Raw genomic sequence first — 25665 nt, 5'->3', positions numbered from 1 at the left:
CACACGCACATCATTGTTCATTTTTAAACAATGTTTGCTTCCCCCCGGGTGCAGTCCCCATAGAGTTTCCTTCCCCGATGCTCCGTCACCATCACCTCAGTCCCCTGTGCTCCTCCCGCCCCCCTCGGATCCCGCTCCCTCCTCCCCTGCAGGGTGGCTCTGGTTTACAGTTGTCTGTTTGTGTTTGTTTTGTTGTGTTGTGTTTTGTGCTGTTATTTTTTCCCCTGATGTCTTATTTGGTTTCCTTATATTCCTCCTATAAGTGAAACCAGCTGATAGTTTTTTTTGCTTCTGATTTGTTTCCCTGAGCATCATTCCTTCTAGTGCCATCCACGCTGCCGCGAATGGCATAAGTTTATCTTTTTTGATTGCTGAATAGTATTCCATTGTTCTGCTCAGCCCCGGGGTGACTCCCCGTCTACACCCAGCCTCCCAGGGACCCTCTACAGCGAAGCCCCCGGGACAAGCGCGGCTTCGGAGGCCACACCCTCCGTCGCCCTCTGATGTACACAGAGGACTTGGAAACTCGCCACCATGTGGCAAAACCATTAAACTCAAAGCTAATAGCGACTGGGAAGAAAGACTCTAAGCGGAAAACATCCCAAAACAAGAACAAAAATCAGCAACAGGAGTATGTTGAGATGTATAAATTCTGCTTGGTTACAAGGTACAACGTCTGCTCTGTGGACAGGAACCATGGGCTTCATGCCTAGCACAGCTAAATCCAGAGGCCCAGCCAGGACCTTCCCACCTACCCGAGCTGTGGCCAGAGGGCACCCTGGGTTTGGTGGCACCTCCTAAGAAAATAAGGGCTATTTTCTGTTGGCATCAACTGGAGGGACATGAGCCAGTTGCCACTAGGTAATGCCTAACAAAAGGGTGCACACAGGGGAAGGCAAGAAATGAGCTTAAAGAAAATATATACTAGTGAACACCTGGGTTCAGCCAGACCTGCACCCCACCCTGCTCTCCAAAACTTCACGTCCATAAAGTTAATTTTTTTAGTTCATTCTTTGAACCAATTTGAATTCAATTTTCCATGACTACAAAAGTGAGGGGCCAAACGGGTACAGTTCATCCCTTCAGGACCTTGAGCTGCTAACGTGTGCTCCTGGCAGCAGAACGGCACGTACAGCAATGTGGATGCAGGAGCAGACGTGGGGAGACGACGCGTGGGGAGCGAGGAAGGCTGGGCGAGTGGCAGAGATCAATTTTACAGAACAGCCAAACTGAGAGGCAGCAAGGGTAGGAGTAGGTACATCCAGGAAGGGTTTTATAATCTCCACCAAAAATTATTTCCCAGATGGTCCCACCCATAAAATAAAATGCATTATTAGGCTTATCGCTTCCTCCCGTGGGTACTTTGTAACTAAATGGCCACCTTTAAAAATCGTACTGTTTTGAAAGAAAGTAATTTAAATTGGGTAGTGAATTACACAGACCAGTGGACTTTGATAAACAAGTCTGTTCTAAACTGATAAACTAGAAAAGCCATTCCTGAAACAATTAAAAGCGAATCTGACTGCCTGCCCCTGGCCTGCCCGGGACCAGGATGGATCCTACTTACGGCCGGAGAGGATGACCCCCCAGGATGACCGCGAAGACCAGGACAGCAGTGCCCACCTACCTCTGGAGATTGGGCGCCAGTGTTTGGAGCCCAGAAGAGGCACAAAGCAAAGCCCCCAGACCTGGCTTTCCTCATGGGCATGTTTGTTCCCGCATCTTCAGGGACACGCAGAGCAAATAGCCGGATTCAAAGTCTGAAACCTCCCGTGTCCACAGAGGAAACCCAGCCGCGGGGACAGGAGATGGGGCATCTGTTGCTGAGACCAGCTTCGTTGTCACTGGCCCACCTTTAGCCATTAGTTTGCTAGCCCTGCAGAGTCGTGTTTCTTCCATATGAAATTCAGCATCCATCCCTAAACCATTTAAGCAAAGCAAAGGCTCCAGTAATCGTTCAAGGGATTCCAACTTCTAGTTATTAAGAGTTTTAAATTTTTTCTGGTATCCATTCTTCATCACAGTGCTCTCTAATATTTATAAGAGTGTTAATATTAACAGGTGGGAATTACAGTTATAAAAAAGCTCACGAACCCCCTATCAGGACAATGCATCAAATTCCTTTGGCGTCCTGCCCTGGAGGCTAGCAAAATGTTTGCATGTTTAAACCTTTTCTTGTTAAAGAAATCTTTTTCTTTCTTCTTTATGGGCCATTTATTTTACTGTGTATTAAGCCAACAACAGAAAAATTGATCTGACATTTACTCTTAGATGTGATTTAATATAAACGTGCCTGAGTCTCGAGTCTACTTGCTCCTATAGCTGTAAGCCAAGCCTCGCTCTCACAGGCACCAGGAAAGATGCTTATAATGGCTGGATCATGGATCAGTCCCTGGGGATGAAGTCCCCCTTCAGTTCTCATTCTAATCCAGATCTTGTCTCCTATCACATTTCAGGAACCAAAAGAAATAGATGAAGAGATAGAAAAACTGGCCAGAATCCCCTGCAGTTACTATTGACATTTATCAGGAAATCCCAGGACAGGCTACATCTGATTTCTGATCATCTCCAACATGCTGATGCTTCTTGTTGGGGGGGTGGGGGATTCACCCTGTGCATCCTATCCAACCTGGGTACAGCCTCCTCTCTGGGGCGCTGAGTCTGGATGTGAGAGGCTGGGGTGGAAATTCAGGCTTCTGCTCTTCCTTACTCCAGCCAGTTGCCTTCAGAAGGTGACACTGGGAAAAAGTCAGGAGAACCTCACCTTAGAGTCTCAAGGGAAATTAAAAAACACTCTGATCAAGAGTTACCTGAAGTCCATCCTGTGGTTCTCCCTTGTCAGCTGTGTGAAACCACAAATTCAGCCTAAAAATGGATTTAATTCTGTGTCTGCTCATGATCTAATAAGCACTAGCTACTTTTCTGTTAGGTGTGAAATTCAATCTGAAATAGGTTCAAATTCTGATAACAGGTGAGATGCCACTAAATATTTGCTAAGGTTCTCATCATCACATCACATTCATCACCACATCATCACCATCACCTCCACCACCACCACCATCAGCATCACCACCATCACCACCACCACCATCAGCATCACCACCATCACCACCATCACCATCACCACCATCACCACCACCACCATAACCACCATCACCACCATCACCATCACCATCATCACCACCATCACCACCATCACCATCACCACCACCATCATTATCACCATCACCAGCATCATCACCACCATCACCATCACCACCATCACCATCACCATCACCACCATCATCACCACCACCATCACCATCACCAACACCACCATCACCATCATCACCACCACCATCACCATCACCAACACCACCATCACCACCACCACCATCACCATCACCACCATCACCACCATCACCATCACCACCATCACCACCATCACCATCGCCATCATCACCACCATCACCACCATCACCATCACCATCATCACCACCATCACCACCATCACCATCACCACCTCCACCACCATCACCACCATCACCACCATCACCATCACCATCATCACCACCATCACCACCATCACCACCACCACCATCATCACCACCATCACCATCACCACCATCACCACCACCATCACCACCATCACCATCACCACCACCACCATCATTACCACCATCACCATCACCACCATCACCACCACCATCGCCACCATCACCATCACCACCATCACCATCACCACCATCACCTCCATCACCATCACCATCACCACCATCACCACCACCACCATCACCATCACCACCATCACCACCATCACCACCATCACCATCACCACCACCATCACCACCATCACCATCACCACCATCACCTCCATCACCACCACCATCACCATCACCACCATCACCATCACCACCACCACTATCACCACCACCATCACCATCACCACCACCACCATCACCATCACCACCATCACCATCCACCACCATCACCACCATCACCATCACCACCATCACCATCACCATCACCACCACCATCATCACCACCACCATCACCATCACCACCACCACCATCACCACCATCACCATCACCACCATCACCACCATCACCATCCATCACCATCACCACCATCACCACCACCATCACCACCACCATCCATCACCACCACCATCACCACCATCACCACCATCACCACCACCACCATCACCACCATCACCACCATCAGCATCACCACCATCACCACCACCACCACCACCACCATTATCATCACCATCACCACCATCACCATCACCACCATCACCACCATCACCATCACCACCATCACCACCATCACCATCACCACCATCACCATCACCACCATCACCACCATCACCATCACCATCATCACCACCATCACCACCATCACCATCACCACCATCACCACCATCACCACCACCATCACCATCACATCTTTATCATCTTTATCTTCATCAGCCATTCTTTCGCAGGCTCATACGGGAGCCCTTTCTGCCAAGCCGGCAGTAGGACAAAGTGTTCATCCTAAAAGGAAAAATGGACATAAAATTGTTTGATATCAATTTTTGCCCGAGACAAATGGAGAAGAAAATGCGCTGCGTGAAAGGCTGCCCAGGGCAGCTCCCTCTGCGCGCACAGTGGAGCCCAGAGACTCCCCCGAGGCCGCGCCAGGCCTGCGGGGGAGGCTGAGCGCCCCACGTGGAGGTGAACAGGCCGCAGCTCAGACGCCGGCGGGTTTGGGCGGGAGCCGCGTCCGGGCCGTCCGTGGCCCCAGGAGGAGGAGGGGTGAAGGAGGCTGCGGATGTCCGGAGCCATCGGCAGAAACAGATTTTTAGAAACACATGTCGATTCATCAGCTTCGGTCCAGAATCTTCACTCCAGCGAGCGCGGTTATTAGGAAAGACGCCCGCGTGCCCGTGAAGGCGCGACGCGCTTGCAGCCCCTCGGGGCGGGTTAAGCCCTCGTGGACTGAAAGCCCTTTCATAAACCTGCTGAGGCGCTGCGTCTCCCCGGGCCCCGCGGCAGCAAGACCGCCCCGCGAGCCGGGCCCGGCAAGATAAGGGCCTGGGGTTCGCGACGGGCGTGGGGACGTCGCCCCGAAGGGCTGCGGGCGCCCCGGGCTCGGCGTCCAGAAGCGCAGGTGCGCGCGGGTCAGGACCCGAGGGCCCCCCACGCCCCGCGCGGGCCCCGGGAGTGCCCGCCCCACGCGCGGGTCCCCACGCAGACGCCGAACCTCCGCCCCAGCCGTGTCCGCTCGCCAGGAAATATTTTTTTTCAGCAACTTTTAAAACGCGGGGCTGCGGTGCACGCGCCGGGCGGGGGGCCGGCAGCTCCCCAGCGTGGACGCGAACCGCAGCCCCGCCCGTCGGGCTCCTGCAGGCTTGGAAGAGCAGGTGACCTTGGCGTGACCTTGCCGGGCCGCTCATCGGGGCCCACGCCTGCGCTGGGCTGCTTCTCCCAGGCGGCAGGAGGCCAAGGGCCCCTTGTTCTGGAGACGGGAAATGTGGGCTGGGGGTCCCCAAGGGTCTCCAGAGCCGCCTGCTGCCCTGAGTGGGTGACCTGCACTGTCACGTCCTCTAGGTCACATTTGGGGGCCAATGTCACTCAAGAACCCTCTTTACCCTCAGGAGCAAACGGAGGGTCTCCCCCCTGGTCTGGAGGGGCCGGCCCTCTCCAGTATTTGACACAGATGGGGACCTGCTGCTCTATTGTTGATTCTCTGACAAATCTGAAGAAATCCTGCGATGTCCAGCCTGTGGCTGCGGGAGAACCTTCCTTTGATCAAAGGCCACCCAGCCACAGAGCTCAGGGTCTCAGGGCCCCTAGAATGCAACCACCTTTCTGTGTTCGTGGCATATGGGGGCTGTCGGCATTTTGTGGCAAATAATACTGGCTTGGCACTGATGGGAGTGGCTTCAAGTTTTCTTTGAAATAAGCTTATTTAAGAAAAAGTTGACCTATTTTAAAGAAGAAAAGCATCTTAATAATAACTTAGCAGATCTCGGCCACTCTGGGAAGGGGTCTGGGTAGCGGGGAGTGAGGATCTCCAGGGGCAGGATGGGGAGAGGCTGGCTGGGGGGTGTGAGAGGGGCTGCAGGGCCATCGGCGCTTACAGCCCCAGAGGCGCCACGCAGGTCCCCAGTCTGTCCAGCCCAACATCAACTATGGCAGCAAAGCCCCGCGGCCTCCTGTGTTCCTGCTTCCCAAGGCCCTGGTGGTGGTTTCTAGAATTGCTGATCTAAGTCTAATCACTAATCTACTTGGAAACTGGCTACAGCCCCCCAACCCAAAACAGGGACCCCCCAGGGGGACTTGGGGCCATGGAGGAGAGTGACATGGTGAGAGCCGGACCCTGGAGGACATGCGGGGAGGAGCAGGACACCCCAAAGCAGAGGGCCAGGCCGCCAGTCTTGTGTGGTTCCCAGGGCCCAGGAGGCAGCTGCTACTGTTTGGCCCAAGCAGGAGTAAACAGAACCAACTGTATCCACCAGCAAGGTGTTTAGCTGGAGTAGGAGATTCAGGAATAATTCCTTCATCCAGAAGGACATGCGTTACTTTGCGCGAAGCACTGGAGAGCAGCGGAGCTGGCTCTCTGTCCTCTGGCCACCACCACCCTCAGTCCTTGGCTGTGATGTGCAATCTTGGGCCTCATAGAAGCAAGATGGCTGCCACACATCCGAGCACCGAACTCTCATAATACATCCCCCGAGCAGGACGCCACAAGTCTTCTCCGTGTGCCTCTGTGTGTCACACTCTGCTTCTCAACACCCGCGATGGATGTGGAGGCGTGAACCATCCAGAGTGGCCAAGCCAATTTTCATGGTTGCTCTTTCCTTAGTATCTTTTGGTTATAAAAGCAAAGGGTCCTGGCTTTCCAGCCAGAGTGTTCGTGGCTTCCATTTTGAACACTTTTACTTAAGCAACATAGTTGCAAAGAAAAATACTAAGTTATTAACATTGCAAGTGGCAAATGTGAAAACCACCCCAAGGGTGTCCATAACAGACTAAAAATGTGGGAGCTGGGTAAAAGGAGTGGCGAGAACATGGGGTGACATGCTGGACCTAAAGGGAAAGTCTTTATGACAATTTTGGACCTAAAGGGAAAATGAAAGGTCATCTACACACACTGAAGGTCAAATCCCCGACACCTGAGGCTGTGTCCAGGCGGCCACGCTGCCCCTCCAGAAAGACCCCCAGATGCCTCGCGAGTCACCGTGGGTCTCTGTCTGGGTAGACGTAGGGCGGTGGCGTCACTCACTGGATGCCCCCTTGGCATTTCTTATTGATTGCTGCCGCCATCCCAGCTCTTTCTGAAAACCGCTGATGTGTGCCGCGCCGTGATTCAAAATGCATTGATTTTGTGCTGAAATTTAGAATGATGATGACAGATCAAGTCAGGAGCTGTACATTCATGACCCCGCCATGTGATTTATCTTTAAATGACGTTTTTTTAAGTAGAGCAGCAAGTTGAGTTACAGACCATGCAGACCAAGATGGCGGCACGAGCGGGTGCTCGCCGAGGGGGCCTAGCGAAGGTCCTGCGTGAGACACACCTGGAAAAGCCTGAGTTCGAGGACGTCGGGGACATGTGCGCTGAGGTCCAGACCCGGTTCAAGGAGAAGGCCGGGGCCCGGGTGACAGGTGTAACACTTGGCCTTTATCCGCCCTGCTGCTGCGTCCACGCGGAAACCACGGAGCCCCTCTGGGTAGCGCCTCGTTGCCGTCGGGGCCTCCTGGGCACGACGGTGTGTGCAAGCACGTGCGTGAAGACAGCGTGTGGCTCTCCGGAGCCGGGAGGACGACGCACGTCTACGCCTCGCCACCTCGGCGGCAGCTTCGGATTCTTCCTTAATCTTGGACCTGAGGTTCTAGCAAAGGACAAATCCTCGGAAGCCGAAAGACGAGTTCTTCCAGAAGAGTGGGCGGCATGTGACAAGCGCCGGAGTAAGATCGCCTGTGGCTTTAGTTTTCTAGAAAACTAAACTTTATTTGCTTTTTCAAAGCAAACTGTCGCGCGGTTCGGAGAAGCACGTCGGAGCCTCTCCCATCCCGACGAAGGGAAGACGTGGGTGACGCAGGGGCGACGGGGTGCTGCGGGAGGCGCGACTCAGGCGGGACCTAGGGGTGACGTAGGGGTGACATGGGGCAGCATGGTGGCGTCGCAGGGGTGGCGTAAGGGCGACGCCGACGCCACGTCAGGATGCCACAGGGCGGGGACACTGGGCCAACACCAGCCAGGGATGTGCGAGGGAGTCTGAGGTTATCCCCGGCAAGTGCGCGGGAAGGAAAGCTGAGCAATGTTGGCAGGGGGGGCTCGGCGGCGGGGGGCTCATCATGAAGCGCCCGGGGGTCAGGCTGGTGGAAACGGGAGACACAGTGGCCGCTGTTCATCCTTCCGCGACGGAGGAGACGGGTGCTCGGATGCGTGCTGCCCTCTGGGCACGTCTTCGCTTACCAAGTATTTTTTAATAAACTTTCAAACTGCCCCTTCCCGATGGGTGCTCCTCCCTGCCAGGGTCAAGGCTCGTAGAGGCCTCCCGCGGGTCAGCGGGCAGGCTGGCTGCCGTCACGGGAAGTCACAGAAAGGGGGTGTCTGCATTGTGTTCTAGGGGGAACAACCTGCCTTGAAGCCACTCGTGGAGAACCGTGGGGGCAGCCGGTGTCCCCGCCGCTTGGGCCCAGGGAGCCCGTCCTCCGGTTCAGTCCCTGGCGCCTCAGCCAGGCCGTGCACCCGGCAGTCAGCCCCTACCCGGCCATCCAGGACAAGTCCCCGGAGCTCCCTCCTGCCGAGTTTTGGTCTCGCTGGCAGCATTTTACCGACTCCTCCTCACTTCCCTGAGCTCTGATGGCCGACGGGAAGGAGGCAGGGCCAGGAGCCGAGGCTCCCCGAGTGCTCGTGGACCCAAGACTCACCTGGCATCTTCTCTCCACCCTTCCCCCTATGCCTCGTTCCTTATTTCCTATAAAACAGACCAAGGACACGACACATGACGGGGATAGGCTAAGGATGACACAGGGAGAGATGAAGGTGTTGTTTGGTTGCTTATTTCTGGATTTTATGTTACATGAGAAAATGCACTAACTGATTCGCGCATGTGCATGCACACACACACACACACACACACACACTTCTTCCTGCTTTTGTACGTGAAGGACGAGGATGTGATGCCAGGAGCTCTGGCAGCCACCTTGCGACCATGAGCAGACTAAGCACTAACCAATATGCGTATAGTGATAAGACAGTCTGGAAACATGGAAGAACTCCTGAGCTAGCCCTAAAACTGCCCAGCTTTAGACTCTCTGGTGTCTGAGACAACCACCATCCTTGTTGAAAGTCACCTGGTTGAACATTCTGCTGTTGGGCATCAGTATCGGGTAGCATTGAGGAGCCCAAAGAAACGGATATGCTAATTGTGAAATGCCAAGACCCATGATAAGTGCAAGTCAAGGAATTTCTGGGATTGGGCGTGGCCTTCCCCAAAGCCCTGCACGTCAAGATGCGGTGTTGTGTATGTGGCTTATATGAAATTAACCAGAGCACATTTGTCCTGCCTCCCGGGGCAACCTCCCAGGGCAACCTCCCAGGGCTGCCCCGGCCTCCGGCTGCACAAGACACTCAGGAAAGTGGACAGTCACCTCTGACGGCTCTATTCACAGTCCAGAGCTCCGTCCTGCACTTACGGAGAGTTTCGAGGAGTCCAGGAATCTGGCTGATTTCCTTCCCCGCCCACGGGATGGAGAGGTGCAGTCGCCCTGTACCCCCATCTGCCAGCAATTCCCAAGGAAAATATCCAGCATCGGTCTGATAAGAGACCCTATAAAAAGTTCCAAGCCCCATTAGTCAACTGTGAATACAAGGAAGGGCTTTTCTCTTCAGCAACTCCGCCCTTTCTCAGGACGGGGCTGACACCTGGCCCAGACACTGTTTGCTGCAGACGCCCCTTCCGCCGCTGGGTCACCCCTGCATCCAGGGGGACTAATGCACCCCTCAGAATACACCCCTCAGAACACCCTCCGACTCGGCTTCTGATGAAAGTGGAGAGTCCGTTAGACACTCCGACCGGGACAGGCGGACGATCCGCAGGGACAGGGCACCCAGACCAGCTTTCCCAGCCCCCCATGTCCGCCCGGAGGAGGAGGGCGCCTGCCCGCCCCGCCCCTCGCAGCTAATCAGCTGACAGCCACCCCGGTGCTCCCGGCGGGCGTCCTCTGGCCCCGGGACCGCGGTGAGCACCCCCGCCCCGCGCTCCCTCCCGCCGCGCCCTCCGCCCGGCTCCGGGCAGCGCACCCGGGAAGCCGCGGCAGGTGCGGGGCTGCTGCGTGACCCGGGACCCGGGACCCCTTCAGAACCGGCTCCCTGGCCTCCGGGCTGCGCCCCCTCCCGAAGGCGGGGGGCCCACGGGACGGCGGGCCACGCCCAGAGGCCAGGACGCCGGGCAGGGGCAGCGGGGTGTCTGGGGCCCCGGGGGACACGGCCAGGCCGAGCCCCGAGGGACAGCCCCCGCCCGCCCGGGCCGCCCCGAGCCCGCAGAGGCTCCGACCCTACGGACGCGGGCGGGCCGCCCTCAAGGGAGGAGGACGCCGGGGCCCACGCAGGGACCCCACACCCCCCGCCGCCCCCCAGCCCCCCTGACGCGCCCCAGAGCGCAGGAAACCGCCCTGCGGCTCCCGCCCCCCGCTGTCCTGCCCCCCGGGGCCCTGCAGGGGGAGCCCCAGGAGGCGGCCCCTTCCCCGGCCCAGCTCAGCTCCCGCTCTGGGCGGCGCAGGGTCTGGGGGACCCCGGGGAGCCCGAGACGAGGTGCGGCGGGAGCCCCCGAGGGGACGCTGCGCCCCACGGCAGGGCGAGGCCCGGCTGCGCGGCCCAGACCCGGGAGGGGCGCCCCTCTCTCTCTCTCTCGCCGGACCCCAGGCCCGCGGCGGGGGCGGGGGGGGGGGGTCCTCGCGGAGCCCTCAGCGGCGCCGCCTTCCCCGCGGGCCTGGGCGGAAACGCGCCGAGGACAGGACAGTCCCCCGGCTTCGCTCCTGCCCCCCACCCCCTCCCCCCACCCCCCTCCCCCATCCCCCAGCCCCTCCTCACCCCTCCCCACCCTCCGGCCACTTTACCCCGATCTGTGACCTGTGACCTGACCGACCAGACGCCGTGGGCGGGCCTGTGCTGTGGGCGGGGCCTGACGTGGGCGGGGCCTGACAAGGGAGGGGCATGCTGTGGGCGGGGCCGGTCGTGGGCGGGGCGTGTTGTGGGCGGGGCCTGAAGTGGGCGGGGCCTGGTGCGGGCAGGGCCTGCCACCACCGCGCCGTCCGAGCAGCTCCGGCCACGCTGCCGCCAGGGCAGGACTGGTCTGTTGTGGGGGGCGAGTGGGAGGAATGGGGGGAACCAAATAAGGGGTCGGGGAAAATAATAAATAAAACCCAAAGCAACAGCAAGGGCGCGGGGGAGCGGGCAGGGCTGCGCCCGGGAGGGAAGCGGCTTCGCGCAGACACGAAGACGCCGCGGGAGGCGCGTGGCCGAGGGGGCCGCGCTGCGGGGGCGCCGGGGCTCTCGGCGCTCGAGGGCGGGACCCCGCGGACCTCGCGGACCCCGCGGACCCCATGGACCCCACGGACCCTGTGGACCTCGTGGACCTCGTGGACCTCGTGGACCTCGTGGACCCCGCGGACCCCGTGGACCCCACGGACCCTGTGGACCTCGTGGACCTCGTGGACCCCGTGGACCCCACGGACCCTGTGGACCTCGTGGACCTCGTGGACCTCGTGGACCCCGTGGACCCCACGGACCCCGTGGACCTCGTGGACCTCGTGGACCTCGTGGACCCCACGGACCCCGTGGACCCCGTGGACCCTGTGGACCTCGTGGACCTCGTGGACCTCGTGGACCCCGCGGACCCCGCGGACCCCGCGGACCCCGCGGACCCCGCGGACCCCGCGGACCCCGTGGACCTCGTGGACCCCGCGGACCCCGCGGACGAACGACGCGACTCCGACGAACGTTTAAATGTTTTATTCTCATGTTAAAAATGACGCGTCACCTGCGGTTAGAATATACTTTATGCTGGAAAATGAAGCCTCTCGTCTCTGCGGTGTTTCCAGAAAAAATGAAAAAGGAAAAATCCCAAAGTCATGACGTGTGAGCTCGCCGCGCCCGGGGCCCCGCGTCCGGGGGGCGCTTCGGGGGCGCCCGTGCTCGCCGCCACCGGGGCTCGCTCTGATTTGGGGGCGCGGCCGCAGCTCCGGGCGTCGGTGTGGCCCCCCGGCCCGCCCCCACCCCGCTCGGGTGCGCAGACGCCGGGGCGGGCCTCCGTGGCCACCGCGGGGCGCGGGGGGCGCGGGGCGCGGGGGGCTGCGGGGCCGGCGCGCGGGGAGGCCAGGGAGGCGCCGCGGCTGCGCCCAGAGCCGGGGCTCGGCTGGGGCTCCGCGGGCTCCGTCCTTCCTTCAGCTTCTTCTCAAACGCAGCGCCCCGGGTTCAAGCCCCGCGGGGCCTCAATCCTGTCACCACCTGGGAGAGGAAACAGGGGCCCGAAACCGGGGTGTCACGTCCCCCCTGCGGGGCCGCCCAGCCTCGGGGGCAGCTGGACCCCGGCGCCCACCCCCGTCGCCCCCCGGGTCAGGCAGGGCCCGCAGGCGCCGCCCGGCCACCCCGGCACGGGCGTCCACCCGGCCCCGGGAAGCCGCGATCCGGCTGCGGCGCGGGCTTGGGGGGAACCGGGCGGGGCGCGGCGGCTGGGTCCGCGGTCTCGTCTGCGGGGCCGCTCAGAGCCGACTCGGGGGCGCTCCGCGGGGCCGGCCCCTCCGGGCCCATCGGGGACCCCAGCGCGGGCCCCGCCCGCCTGGTACCGTGAGCCGAGGGCGGCCCGGGGCGCGGGGTCAGCGCCGGCACCCTCGACGGGCGGGGCGGGCGGAGCCGGGGAGGCGCGGGGCCCCTGGGAGGCGCTGCCCCGGGCCCTGAGCGTCCCGGCCCGCGCCCCCGGAGCCCCCCCCACCCCGAGAGCTCCACAGCCGGGCTTCCCGGCCTCCCTCTAGGCGCCAGAGCAGCCGGCCGGCTCCGGCCCCGGCCGACCCTGGCCCTCCACACACGCGCGTGTTCCTGTGGGTCCCGCTGCAGGAGGCGGCGCCCCGCAGACCCCAGAGAAGCGGCGGGGGGCCCTCGACACAGCGGCGCCCCCGGACTCCGCGGGCCCCGGGCAGCCCGGCAACCGCCGCAGCCCCCCTCTCTAGGGACCGAGGAGGCCCCGCAAGCCCGCTCCTCCGAGCTCCCCCAAGGGCAGCGCCGCCCCGGGGGCGCCGTCACCGCATCCCGGCTCGCTCGGGCCGCTGTGCCCCGCGTGGCTCCCGCAGACCTGGCGGCCCCTTATGCCAAGGGCCTAGGGGCGCGCCCTCCCTCCACGCCCGGCGGCTCGCCTCGGGGCGCCCCTCGCGGGCGGACCCCGCGCCTGGCACGTCCAGACGTTCTTCGGGACAGCGGGACACCCCACAGGACTTCCCGGCGGGGTGACTCCACGCGCAGCTCCGGTGTAGCACGGGGGGGCCACGGGGGAAACCCGGCTCTTCCCCGGCGTTCCGGTCCGAGGGTGCAGGGGGAGCCCCAGGAAGCTTCACACGCAGGAGGGGAGCTCCACGTCTGCGGCTCGGGACTCCTGGGGTTCCGTCCTTCACGTGACCCTGGACAGTCTGCCCCCGGGCTCCCGACGCCCTGCCCTGTGAGCCCCTCGCCCCAAGCTGAAGTAGAGCTTCTCGGACAGACAGAAGGACGGGCAGGGCGAGGGCGCGCGCCGCAGGCCACCAGGCCCCGGCCGACAGGTGGACGCCGGCAGAGCCCCGGGCCCGCGTGGACATCTATGTTTCTGTCCTTCGCGATCCGGAGGTCAGAGGAACCGGGTGCAGGTGCAAAAGCATATAAAAATAACAAGTGAGGGGCCCACGGGCGGCCGCCGTCTGTCCACTCTCAGGCCAAGGGCAGGAAGCGTCCACTGTGCTTTAAGAGGTCTGGGAGTAGAAGCGCCCACGCCGGCCTCTCCAGCCCACGCGGGCGCCGGCTCCCCGGGGCGGACTGTGCCCCGGGCCGACCCACGGCCCCCACGGCCCCCACGGCCCCCAGGCCCACCCGCCCCTCCCGCGGCCCGGCCGCGCCGCCAGACACAGAAGGCATAAAGGTGATGGGAACCGAGGCGGTCACAGCGGGTCGTGCAGCCGGCCCACGTAGTCCCGGAAGTCCCCCGCGCCCAGCGCCAGGTCCGGGCACACCCACTGGACGCTGTCCTCGCCGTCCAGCAGGATGGGGTCGGTGTAGGGGCCGCCGTCCTCGGGCAGGATGGTGGTGTAGGAGGTGAACTTGACGCGCTTCCGCCTGGGCCCCGTGGGGTGCAGGGGCTCGTCGCGCATGTCCTCGTCGTAGGCGCGGTCGGAGGGCCGCAGCAGCGCGCCAGGGAAGGCCTGGGCGCCCCCGTTAAGGAGGAAGTTCCGCTCCTCGAACTGCAGGCCCCGGTCCCCCACGCCGGCGCACTCCTCGGAAGGCAGGGTGAGGTCTGCAGGGCTCTCCAGGAGCTCCACCTCGTTGCCCAGCCACACCCAGTCGTGGGAGTGCGGGATGTTGCCCTGCTCGCTCACCGCCGACCTCTTGTGTCTGTATTTCCAGGCGAACGCCACGCAGTTGACGAGGAAGACCAGGATGGCCAGGCAAAAGACGCACAGCAGCGCGTACATGCCGATCTCCAGGTCGGTCAGGCCCCTGGAGGTCACGGTGAGGTCACTAGGATTGTTGGGCTCCGGGGACTTGCCCTGCGCGGGGAAGCTGGTGAAGGCGTCAGGGCCTCCGCCCTTGAGGGGCCTCCGGCCCTGCCCCTCCCGGGTCGGCTGCCCGGTTGTGCTGTTGGTGCGGTCCTCGTGGCCAGAGGGGGCGCCGGGCTGTGGCCACTGCTGCATGTTCCGCTCCTGGCTCCCCTCGCGCTCGATGGAGTTGCTGAGCTGGTCTTTGTACTCCCGGTGGATGCCCTGGATGTCGTTGGTGCCTCCTGGGTGCTCGCCCACATGTGGCTCAAACTTGACCTTGACGTTGCCTTTGCCCACGGCCAGGACGCTCTTCCTCTTGGTCTTCTGGCAGGACTCACTGATCACCATCTCCAGCTTGATCAGGGGCCCCTGCCCTTCGCCCTCTGCCACCACCACCGGCCACTGGGCCTGGAGGTGTGCCGGGACGGACACCACCATTTCATCCAGCGACGAGACGGTGACCGAAAAGTCCTTGGGGTCGTAGATGTCTAAGGGTGTCGCCGAACCGTCACTGAACAAAATCCAAGCGCTGACGATGGCCTCCTGGGAAAAAGGAAAAGGAAGCGTCGCGTTACCACAGATTGCTTCGACTCTGCCGGCACAAGCAGGGTTTCTTTGGGTCATTTAAATCTACAGGCCGACAAAAATATACTTCCGTGGTTTATGATCCTGAGCAGCTCTGGGCTGCCCTGAGCGAGGGGCCATGCCGGGCCGGGCCTGCTGCAGCGCGGGAAAGATAATGGACTTTAATGGAGCCGTCGGGTCTGTATTAATGCATTGCACGGTATGCAACAGAATTTGACCTTTCTGCAAAACACCCGAAAGACCAGGCCATTCATCTGAAGCAGCGTCGGGTGCCACTCATCAGGCCACTGCTGAGGAGAACATCCTTTATTAAGAAGCCGGCGCTGACAGGGCAGCAGAGCACGCCCGGCTGGGAGGATGGGGACCCTGGCCGGCTCGGGGGCACCACGTCAGGGAGCTCCAGATTTGACTGCCGGCGTCACTGAGATGGAGACGCGCGTCGGAGCTGGTGACATGCGTCAGGAGCGGTTTGGTGCCCACTGGCACTGCGTGTTCCAAGCAACCGAAATGGAAGTTCCGAGCATCCAAACCGCCTGCTCGGGCAGACGTGGAAGCAGGACCTGATGAAAGTATCAGAGTTGGAGCCGCACAGCAAAGGGCACATCGCGATCTGGACATTTAGGGGCGTTTAGAGGAGAATGCATCAGTGCCCGCCAGCTCCCCCTGAGCCGGGCCAGGCCAGAGGAGCGTCCCTTGGCCAGCGCCAGCAACCAGGGCGCCCCTGAGCTCTGCGGGGGGCGGGGGAGAGCTGCCTGGGCAGGGAGGACTAAAGGACTGGGGAGCCCCACCTGCTGTGGGGCTTGGAGGGTGTCCTGGGCGGCCACCGTGGAGACAAGGGCCCTTCTGTCGGCTCGGTGAGGCTGCAGGGAGAGGGACAGGCCGGCCACCAGCTGCACGCCCAGGTCCACGATGGTGACACGGTCGTCCAGCACAGTGACCGTCTTCTCCGCCAGGATGGAGTCAGACAGAGGGGAGAGGACCTTGGAGGAAGCAGAGAGGTGCCAGTCACTTCAGCCCCTGAACCGCGGTCTCCGCCAAAGCCCCCTCCGTCCCCTGCTACGTGAACCAGCTGGTGGACTCTGGGTGCGCGAGCCAGGAGCGAGTGTTCATCACACTTGCCGGGGCAGGGGTGTCACGAGCAGCCCCCCACCCCAGTGTCGTGCGATGATCACAGCCGTGTAGTCTCCAAGAGGAGCCTGATTTGATTTAAAGGCAGACGCTCAAAACTGCGCACCTTGGAAGGGAAGCAGCCAAGAGTGACATTTGCCCAACAACGGACACTTGGGGGGAAAAGAGGCAGGACCGTGGGGAGCCCTAGAAAGGAGCATTGGACCAGCTGAGGGCCGAGGGGGCCCTTGAGGGCCAAGGTGGGGCTCCGGGAGCAGAGTGGTCCCGGGTGGCAGACACAGGGGCAGACGCTGGCCCCCCAGCACGAGCTCACACCCACCTCATCCCTGACCAGAACCCAGTAAGCTCCCCTGGACCCCTGGACTCTGGCCCGCTGTGCTCTGACTTAATATGTTAATGTTTTGAGTGGCTAAGCTTATGGTGATTATAAAAAGTCTGCCCAGCACTAAGAGGAACCCCAAACGACAGCGTGAGGAGTCCGGCACTGAGGGTGAGGTGACACTCTGCAGACACGAGGGAGGCTACTCGGCAAGAAAGAAGGCCGAGTGCCTGCCAGGGGCCCGGAGGGGCGGCCGCCGTGACCTGAGTCAGACAAAGACAAGCACCTGTGGTCTCGCGCACACGTGGAAGGTAAGAAACAAAAACAAGTGACCGAAGTAAAACAGAAATCACCTTTTAGACTGTAAGGCCAAAAAGCGTTATCAGAAGAGGGGAAGAAATGGACAAATCGGGTGACAGGAGTGGGGGGTGCGACGAGCGACGGAATTAGGACCTTCGTGGGGACACAATGTGGCCTGCGCGGGATGGCGTCAGCCAGCGCATCCTCAACAGAGTATTTTTTTTTTTTTTACTCCAGCTCTGTCAAACATTCACTTCAGTAACAATGAAAATATAACCTGATTAACTATGAACTGTAACATTTAAAAAATTTATTGAAAAGATAGGCTGCACGAGTTCTGCATAATTATCCTGTCAAACTGCCTTAAAAAACTGGCTAAAAATACTGCTACTAACAAAAGAGCACTTAACTGCGGGTTTTTTTTAAGTATTCTTAGTAGAAGTTTCGTAAAAATCATATTGCCACGGCTCAAGGTGTGCTAAAACCAGTGGTGAACCCTGGAGGTTAGGAAAACAAAAGGCCAGCATCTCAAGGCCCACCGTGGGAGGGGAGGCGCTGGGGACACGGTCGCCTGCGGGCAGCCCGCCTGGCTGAGGCCGCTCTCCATGCTGGGGCGAGGCTGAGCGCACAGAGCGTGTCGGATGCGCTGTGGCTCCTCGTGGTTCTCTTGCGCGCACACTCACAAGTACACACACTCCCGTACTCACACAAGCACACACTCACATGCACACATGCCCTCAGACACACACTCACACTCAGACATGCTCAACAGACTCACACGCACTCACAGGCACACTCAAGCTCATGCACTCACAGTGCTCAAGACACACATGCAGGTGCACACTCAGACACACACGCACTCACGCACATTCACACACACACTCAGTACACACTTGCACAATCTCACGCACTCACACCCCGACGCCAGTCGGACTTGCAGACACACACACACATGCACTTGCACACTCACGCACGTGCACACATGCATGCACACAGCACCGGCCAGGCTCGCAGCACGCACGCACGCACATGCACTTGCACACGCACGCACTTGGACACACACACGCGCGCACACGGCGCTGGCCGGGCTCGCAGACACACACACAGGCACTTGCACACGCACGCACTTGCACTCGCGCGCGCGCACAGGCGCCGGCCGGCCGCGCGTACCTGCACGGTGGTGATGCCCGGCTCCCGGCCCACCAGCGTCCGGCCCTCCTGCAGCTGCGCGACCCGCGGCTCCTCCACCTTCATGGACGCGGCGACCAGGTGCGTGATGTCGAACTGCCAGTCGGGGCCCAGCAGGAAGCGCGGCGGGCCCGGCCCGGCCTCGGCGGCGAACTGCGCGAGCACGCGCACCTTGGCGCGCTGGAACTGCAGCGCGCACCCGCGGCCGCGCCGCTCCTCGTCGTCCTCGTCCTCGCTGTCCCGCGCCGGCCTGGGGGGCGCAGGCTCAGCCGCCGCGCGCCCGCGCCCCCCGCCCCGCCCCCCGCGCCCCTCACCTCCTGTCGGCCGCCGCCGGCACCGGCACGCGCCAGCCCTTGACCTGGCTCAGCTCCGCGTCCGAGAGCGCGATCTGCAGCGGCAGGCGCGGCGCCCACACGGTCACCAACAGCTGCGCCGTGAAGTGCTGGTGCGTGAAGTTCACGACCGTGTCCACCTTGCTCTTCATCTCCCGCCCGTTCACGAAGATGGCGTCGCAGGTGTTGGAGACCTGGGGGGGCCCGGAGATGCACCGAGATGCTCCCGAGGACCCGCGGGGGAGGCCGACGCGGGGCTGCTGGCGCCCCATGGTCAGACGCGCCCCGACGGTCAGACGCGCCGCCCGCAGCGCCGCAGGGCCCGGGGGTCGGGGGGCAGGGAGCGGGCCTCGCGGGGCGCCCTCGCGCATCACCCGAGACCCGCAGGCGCGCGGGGCACCGTCCTCCGCCGCGACGGGGCCTTCCCAAGCCCGCCCAGGCGGCCGTGGCCTCCCCAGGGGCACCGGCGCGGGGCTGCCCGCGCCCCCTGGGGCTCCCTCCTCGGGACCGGCCCCCGGGGTCCGCGTCGCCCCTGCGGGAGCCCGCGCCCGACCCTCCCCGACCCCCGCGGGCCCGTCCCGAGCCGCCTCTCCGGGGCCCGCGAGGCGGGAAGGGCCACCGAGGGAGGCGTGGACAGAGCCCCGTCCACCGCCCACCCGGAGGCCGCGCCGCAGGGGGCCGAGGGCAGCTGATTCACAAACCTAAGGCGTGAAAATTAAAGCAAATCCCAAGAGAGGTGCCCGGAGAGTTATGCGCTCCCAACCTAAGAGGCATCAAGAGTTGTAAAATCACTCAAACCCTTTCTTTTTCCTATAAAATAGCCTTATAAGTCTGTATCGTTAGAATAAAAGGCAAACATCCCACGATCAGCAGGCACCCCCCAAAAATCTGACAGAACACCCCCTCATGATAAAAGCATTCAACAAACTCGAAACAGAGGGGAAGTTTCCCAGCAGGACAAAGGCCTGTATTAAAAAGCAGCCGCCATCATACTTCATGGAGACGTGAACGTTTTCCCCAAGATGGGGGAGCGGCAGGGCGTCCACTCTCACGGCCACTGCCCAGCATCTCCCGGGGCTCTCGCCAGGGCATCGGGGCAGGACAGAGGAGTCAGAGGCCTCAGCCTGGTAGGAAGGCGTAAGCCCTTTACGGAGGACATGGCCTCGGGAGTGCAAGTCCTAAGGAATCCACCGGAAACACTATGAAAGCCAATAACAAGTTCAGGGCACGAGGCCTGCACACAAGCCCCGCTGTCCGCACGCAAGCAGGCAATAGGCGAAATCACGCAAATGATTCGTGAGAATGGCTTCAAAAAATAAATACTCAGGGACAAACATAGCAGAAGGAGGTGCAGAATGTGTGCTCTGAAAACCAAAAGCATTGCTGGGAGGAGCCTCATCCAGGAGGGGCACCCCAGAAACGGCCAGGAGACCGTGACTATAAAGAGGGCAAAACTCCCCAATTCCCTCTAAAGATTCAACGGAATGTCTATCAAAATTCCCAAGTTCCAGCTGCCTTTCTGGCTGAAATTAACAAGTTCACCCCAAAATTTATCTGGAAATGCAAGAGGCTGAGACTAGTCAAAACAATCGTGAGCCCAGAGTCTCAGGATCCACACCCACCCGTCACAGAGCTCGCCGGAGCTCCTGCAAGGCCGAGGGGCGTCCCAGCAGGAGACACGAAGGTCGCCGACAGCACTGAGCTGCACACACGCCCCCATTCCCGGGCAACGGACTTTCAAAAAGGCTGACGAGACAACAGACTTTAAAACAAATGGTGTTGAGCAACCGGACAGCCACGTGTAAAAGATTCAGTTGACATCACACGTAAAAAATAACTCAAAATGGAATACAGAAGGAAAGGCAAGAGACAAAACTATAAAACTTGTAGACGCATACAAGAAAAGGCTTGTGAACTTGAATTAGGCTCTTATTTCCTTTTCCCTTCGATTTCTCTTGCTGAGGTAACACTGGTTTATAACACTGTGTGGCTCCGGGCCCAGGGTCACCCCACCCCGTGCAGGTCGCCCCCACACCCCCACAGCCCGTGTGCCCTGCCCCCTGCGTGGACAGGCTAGTATTTCTTAACTACCATAAGAATAATATGAACTATAAAAGAAAAACTTGATAGATTGGAACTCGTCAAAATGAAAAGCTTCTGTTCTTTAGAAGAACGTGTAGAACATGAAAAGACAAACCACAGACTGGAAGGAAGTATTTTCAGGCCATATATCTGAGAACGGACCTGTCAGCAGAAAGAGAACCACCAACACTGACACATAAAAAAAAACCCAATTTTAAAAAAAAACAGACAAAAGACCCGAACAGCCACTTGATCGAACACCTGAGGCAGGAAGTAGCTCATGAAAAGATGCTCAGTGTCACTCACCTTTAGGAAAATGCAAAATTAAAACCAAAATGGGACACTTGCATATATCTATGAGAGCGACTAAAATTTTAAAAGCTGACCCTCTCGAGTGTTGACAGGACAGGGTGATACCAGAACACTCAAAACCCAGTGGGAGGAATGCCCAACAGTGCAACCACTTTAGAAAACAGCCCCGCAATTTTTTTGAAAAGCTAAACATACACTCCCCACATGATACAGCTTTTCTGTGCTAGCGAAGTGGAAGTCCAGAGAAAACTTGCATGCACATCTCTAATGACCTTCACTGCGAGAGCCAAAAGTCAAGAACCACACAAACGTTCATCAACGAATGGAGAAGCAGGGGAGCACCGCCGAGGGAGCACTCCCCGGCAGTAAAACAAACCAGCCGCTGGTCTTCGGGGCAATGCAGGCAAATCTCCAATTATTTACACCAAGTAGAAGAAGCTACTTCGTATCGTTTCATTTGTACGAAATTCTAGAAAATGAACATAAATCTTCGGGTACAGAGAAAAGGTAAGTGTTTGCCTGACTGATTTGAGTTTCACGGGGAAACCCATGAATTCGCATATGAAGCGGGGACGTTCTGGCCACAATGAAACTGCGTGGCAGGAGTTTAAAGCATGGACCAAGCAACAAACATCCACAATGCAACACACGACACAGCACAGGGGCCGCGGTCGACCCGGCCGACACCCAAAACCCAGTCACGGGACTCCATCGACCCCAACCTTGGCCCAGAGGGGGTCTGGGCGGAGAGGAGGCAATGAGAGCGGGCAGGGAGGAGGGGCAGCTCTGGCGATGTCTGCCCAGCGCAGGGTGCGGGGGACGTACGGGTCTCCCTGGCTCACCCCAAGATCTCTCTGCGTCACACAGAAACAATTCCAGGATGTTGGTTCTTACTCTGAGATGCCAAAGACAGAAGTGAACACAGGAGCTAATTAGTGTTGGCCGAGAGCGAGCTGGCAGGAATGGGGCGCTGAGAAAGCAGCGACTCTCCTCGGCCCACAGGAAATGCGTCTGCGGGGAGGGCGGACTCGGAACATCCCGTCACCGCGCGGGGCCGAGTCAGGCTTGTCTTGGCTGCCAGGCCCCGGATGGTGGGCGAAGGGAGGGGGATTCGTGCCAGGACAGAACAGTGGTGTCCTGGGGGGCTCTTCCCAGCGGTACAAAAGCAGAAAGGAAGAGACTCAAGCGCTGTGGGTTGAGCCTCGTCTCCTTCTCACGCCGGGCCAGCCTGGAAGCTGCTCCGGGAGCCCCCAGGCCCCGGATTGCAGGGGCCCTTCCAGGCACGCGAGCGCACAGACGCTCCAGCCCGCGCCCTCCACTCCATCAGCACCCTCAGGTCCTGCAACATCCTCAGTCCTCCAGGGGGCCGGGGCTGCACCCCACGAAGCAGTTCCACCGAGGCCTGGGCCAAGCTCTCCTGCTGGGGATTCTCCACATCTGACAGCCCCAGATCTTAGATAAAAATCTAAATTCCAGACACACCCGTCTTAAATGAGAGCGCTTTCGCTTTCGTAGCTTGTACAGAGGCGTCGCTGATCTACTTTTCAAGGTGATGAACGTGGATGTGCAGTGGACGAAGCTTACTCCAGCCCCCTGTGGCCGCCATACCCCTGGGCCGCCGTCCTGCACGGTAGGGCTGTTCCGTGCTCCCGCCAGAGACCCAGAGGGGTGCCGGCGCTGGGCTGAGCAGGGGTGTGACGTGGACAGTGGTACCAACTCCCCATCACAGGGCACAGCCCTGGGCATGGCCCGCAGCCGCAGCTGGACACCCCCCTGGACTCCAGAGCTGTCCCAGGAGATGCGGGAAGTTCTTGCTGCAGGACAGCGGCGTCAGTGCCTGCGTGGGGCGTGGGGGCTTCTCTTCCCAGCACTCACAAGGGCGCCGTCCACGGGGACGTCTGAGTAAGGGACCAGAGAACGGGAGGGGCGTGGGCCTCCTGCTGGGGGAAAGGACGTCCAGTCCTGAACACACACCACAAGCAGGTTTTATGGGCCCCCCACCCCAGACCATAGAGATCCCAGACACAAGGACACGTCCACCCCAGCTCGCCCTCCCACAAACCCCCCACGCAGGAGAACAACCCAGCCAGACGCGGCGCCGTAAGCTAGGGGCACGCCACACCAGGCCCCCCGCGCGGCGACAGCGGCCCTGCTCCTGCCCACGCCCGCCTGTGAGCCCCCAGCGATAGAGCAGCTGCCCGCACTGCACCCCGCCCCTGCGGCCAAGCCGGAGCCTCGTGGGCAGCAGCCGAAGGAGACGCCCTGCCGGGGCCTCCGGGGCTCTGCCGGCTGGTCCGGGACGCCGGAAGCCTGGGGACAGCTGCACCCGCTGCTCCCCTTGTGAGCGGCCTTCCCAGGGCCAGGGAGCGGGTCAGCCCGGGTCCTCCCGCGGCCACGCCCTGGAGTCGCCCTTGCCCCGCGCAGAGGCCAAGCTGAGCTGGGTCCCGTCCATGACTGCGAACCTGCCAGCTTTCACCTGCTGGTAGTAACACGTTCATTAAAGCCCACGCGCCCCACACACACTACGAGGAGGCAGCCTCCGCTGAGTTGCTGCTTTTAACGTAGAAGGGTTGTCAACTTAAAGCTTGGCGTCTGGCCTCCCCGTCTATTCGGCCTCTCTGACTTTTGTCCTCAGGTCCCCAAACGCCACATGACCCCACATCAGCAAAGCCGTCTGTGTGTCTGTCCCCACAATCGCGCCTCTCTGAACACCCCGTTACCTAAACCATGCCCTGTGAACGGGGCTTCCACGCGTGAAGACCTTGATGGCCCTGCAAGACCCTCCCAGGGCGCCCCAAACTCTGCAGGGGTATGAACATCGGCGCCCCGGGTGACCCCGAGCGCTGGCAGGCCCGGGCGGCCCCGCTCAGCTCAGTCGCAGCAAGAGTTACAAACACTCACACGAGCGGTGACAAGTGCCCGCAGTGTTCAGCTCACCCTCCCAACACCCCAACACCCGCAGCTCAGCCACAAAGCGCCTGAGCTGGAGACCCCCACATGCTGGTCCCTCTGAGCACAGGGCCACACTCACTGGACGGACACCCCATATCACAAGGCGACATGAGGGGTAGCTGAGCAAGAAATGATTGTCCCCCAGACGCGCGGGTGGGGCAGGGCAGAGGGCATCTTGGTGCGTTTCTGTGGGGGGGAGGTGGGGGCGGGGGCAGCCTAGCACCCAGGGATAAGGGAGGCCAGAACTCGCACTTGCCCCAGAGGGCAGAGCCCAGGACAGGAGGGGCCCAGCCGGGGGCTGGGGGCAGGCTCTGGGGTCATGACAGGCGCCCATATCGGCAACCTCACACCCGCCCGCCTCCACGGGGCCCCCAGATCTCCTGAGTGGCTGGAGCAGGAGGCGGGGGTGGACGCCGAGTGGGTTGTCAGAGGCTCCTGGGTGGCAGCGGCCAGTCCTGCTGCTGTGCAGATGCCCGCGGCCCGGTTCAGGCCCGCCCAAGCCCGGATCACAAGGCTTCAGATCTTTTTAATCCGGCCGCCCCAAGGGTGTCTGCCGAGCCCGGGGCAGGCTGGAGTCTGAAGTGAGTCCACCTTCTGTGCGGAGGGAGAATTAGCATTCCAAGCCCGGGCAACAGACGGTGCCAAGTCTGGGTTTCCTGAGGATTAATTCTGGCTTAATTAGGCCGCACAGACACAGCACTTCTTGAGCCAAAGCGTCTTCGGCTCACGACACAGCTGCCGGGGTCACGGTCAGCGGACGGGGTCTCGGCCACTGCAGCATGACCCTGCCGGCTCCTCAGCCCACCGCGAAGGCCTGTGGGGTCCCCTCTACCCCGCAACTGCAGCCTCACGCATGGCGTGAGGAAGGACAGGACCAGCAGTGCCGTTCCTGGGTGAGGGCTCTCATGGCGACTTCAGGAGGGAGGAGAGGCCTGAAGATTTCAGCCCTGTCAGGCCTGTCTCCCCGAGGTCGCCGTTGCAAAAGGAACAGCCAAACAATATGCAGAGAAAAACAGGCAGAAACGCCAAACTTGGTGGTTCAAACAGATCCCTGCAAAGGACCGAGAAAGCCAGGAGCCGGCAAGGCTGAATGGGGGGTGGTAGATACGCTAATTAGAAAGGAGAACCTGGTTCCCCAACTTCGGGCTGAGGCCCCTGGTGAGACTCAGTCCAGGTGGCGCAGGGATTCTTCTCATTCAGTCATCTTTTAACTTAATAGTCATTCATTTTAATGTATATTAACAAAAAGTTAGTGAAACCAGCCCCCCAAAGCTGAAACCAACCCCCAAACTAGCCCCGTATTGTTTCTGCCCACAGGGTGGCCGGAGCCCATTCTAATTCTGTTTGCTGTTTCAGCCTGGCCACTTTAGCAGCCAACTTACGGCTCCTTCTTCCCCACAGCAGGACCGACTGTTCCTCCCAAGCAGTTCTGCTTCTCTCGTCAAAGAACCCCAACAACCTGGACCCGGCCTGCGTCAGGCTCCCCAGTGCTGGAGGGTCCCACCCCCACACGTGGACAAGGGCCCGCACCGCAGGCGGCCCTCTGCCAACTCTGTCCCCTGCCTGCCCCGCCTCCTCCCGCCAAACTCACATCCCTGTGCCCCCAGCCCTCTCCCCGCCAAAGGAATTCAGCTCCCAAGTTCCCTGGAACCCCACCTCCCCAGATGTGATACAGCCCCTTCTCCACACCGGGGGAGGGGGAGGCAGCAC

At 60.4% G+C, this 25665-nt stretch overlaps 1 protein-coding gene across 1 annotated transcript in view; it reads right to left on the bottom strand.

Moving 5' to 3' along the window:
- Nucleotides 1-14127: 14127 nt before the first annotated feature.
- Nucleotides 14128-25665, bottom strand: part of TMEM132B (transmembrane protein 132B) — a 166162-nt gene continuing 154624 nt past the window's right edge. Inside the window, exons 7-10 of the mRNA XM_054695431.1 lie at nucleotides 18592-18803; nucleotides 18260-18527; nucleotides 16131-16322; nucleotides 14128-15300 (exon numbers count right to left, since the gene is read on the bottom strand). Of these exons, the coding sequence (XP_054551406.1) occupies nucleotides 14161-15300; nucleotides 16131-16322; nucleotides 18260-18527; nucleotides 18592-18803 (1812 nt within the window). The 3' untranslated portion in view covers nucleotides 14128-14160. The remainder of the gene's footprint in view (nucleotides 15301-16130; nucleotides 16323-18259; nucleotides 18528-18591; nucleotides 18804-25665) is intronic.

The sequence above is a fragment of the Talpa occidentalis genome, unplaced genomic scaffold (genome assembly GCF_014898055.3).
Source record: "Talpa occidentalis isolate TD23 unplaced genomic scaffold, MPIMG_talOcc4v2.1 talOcc4.14, whole genome shotgun sequence".
NCBI lineage: Eukaryota > Metazoa > Chordata > Mammalia > Eulipotyphla > Talpidae > Talpa > Talpa occidentalis.
The sequence above is the reverse complement of the archived record's forward strand: the minus strand, read 5'-3'. Positions and strand labels throughout refer to the sequence as shown.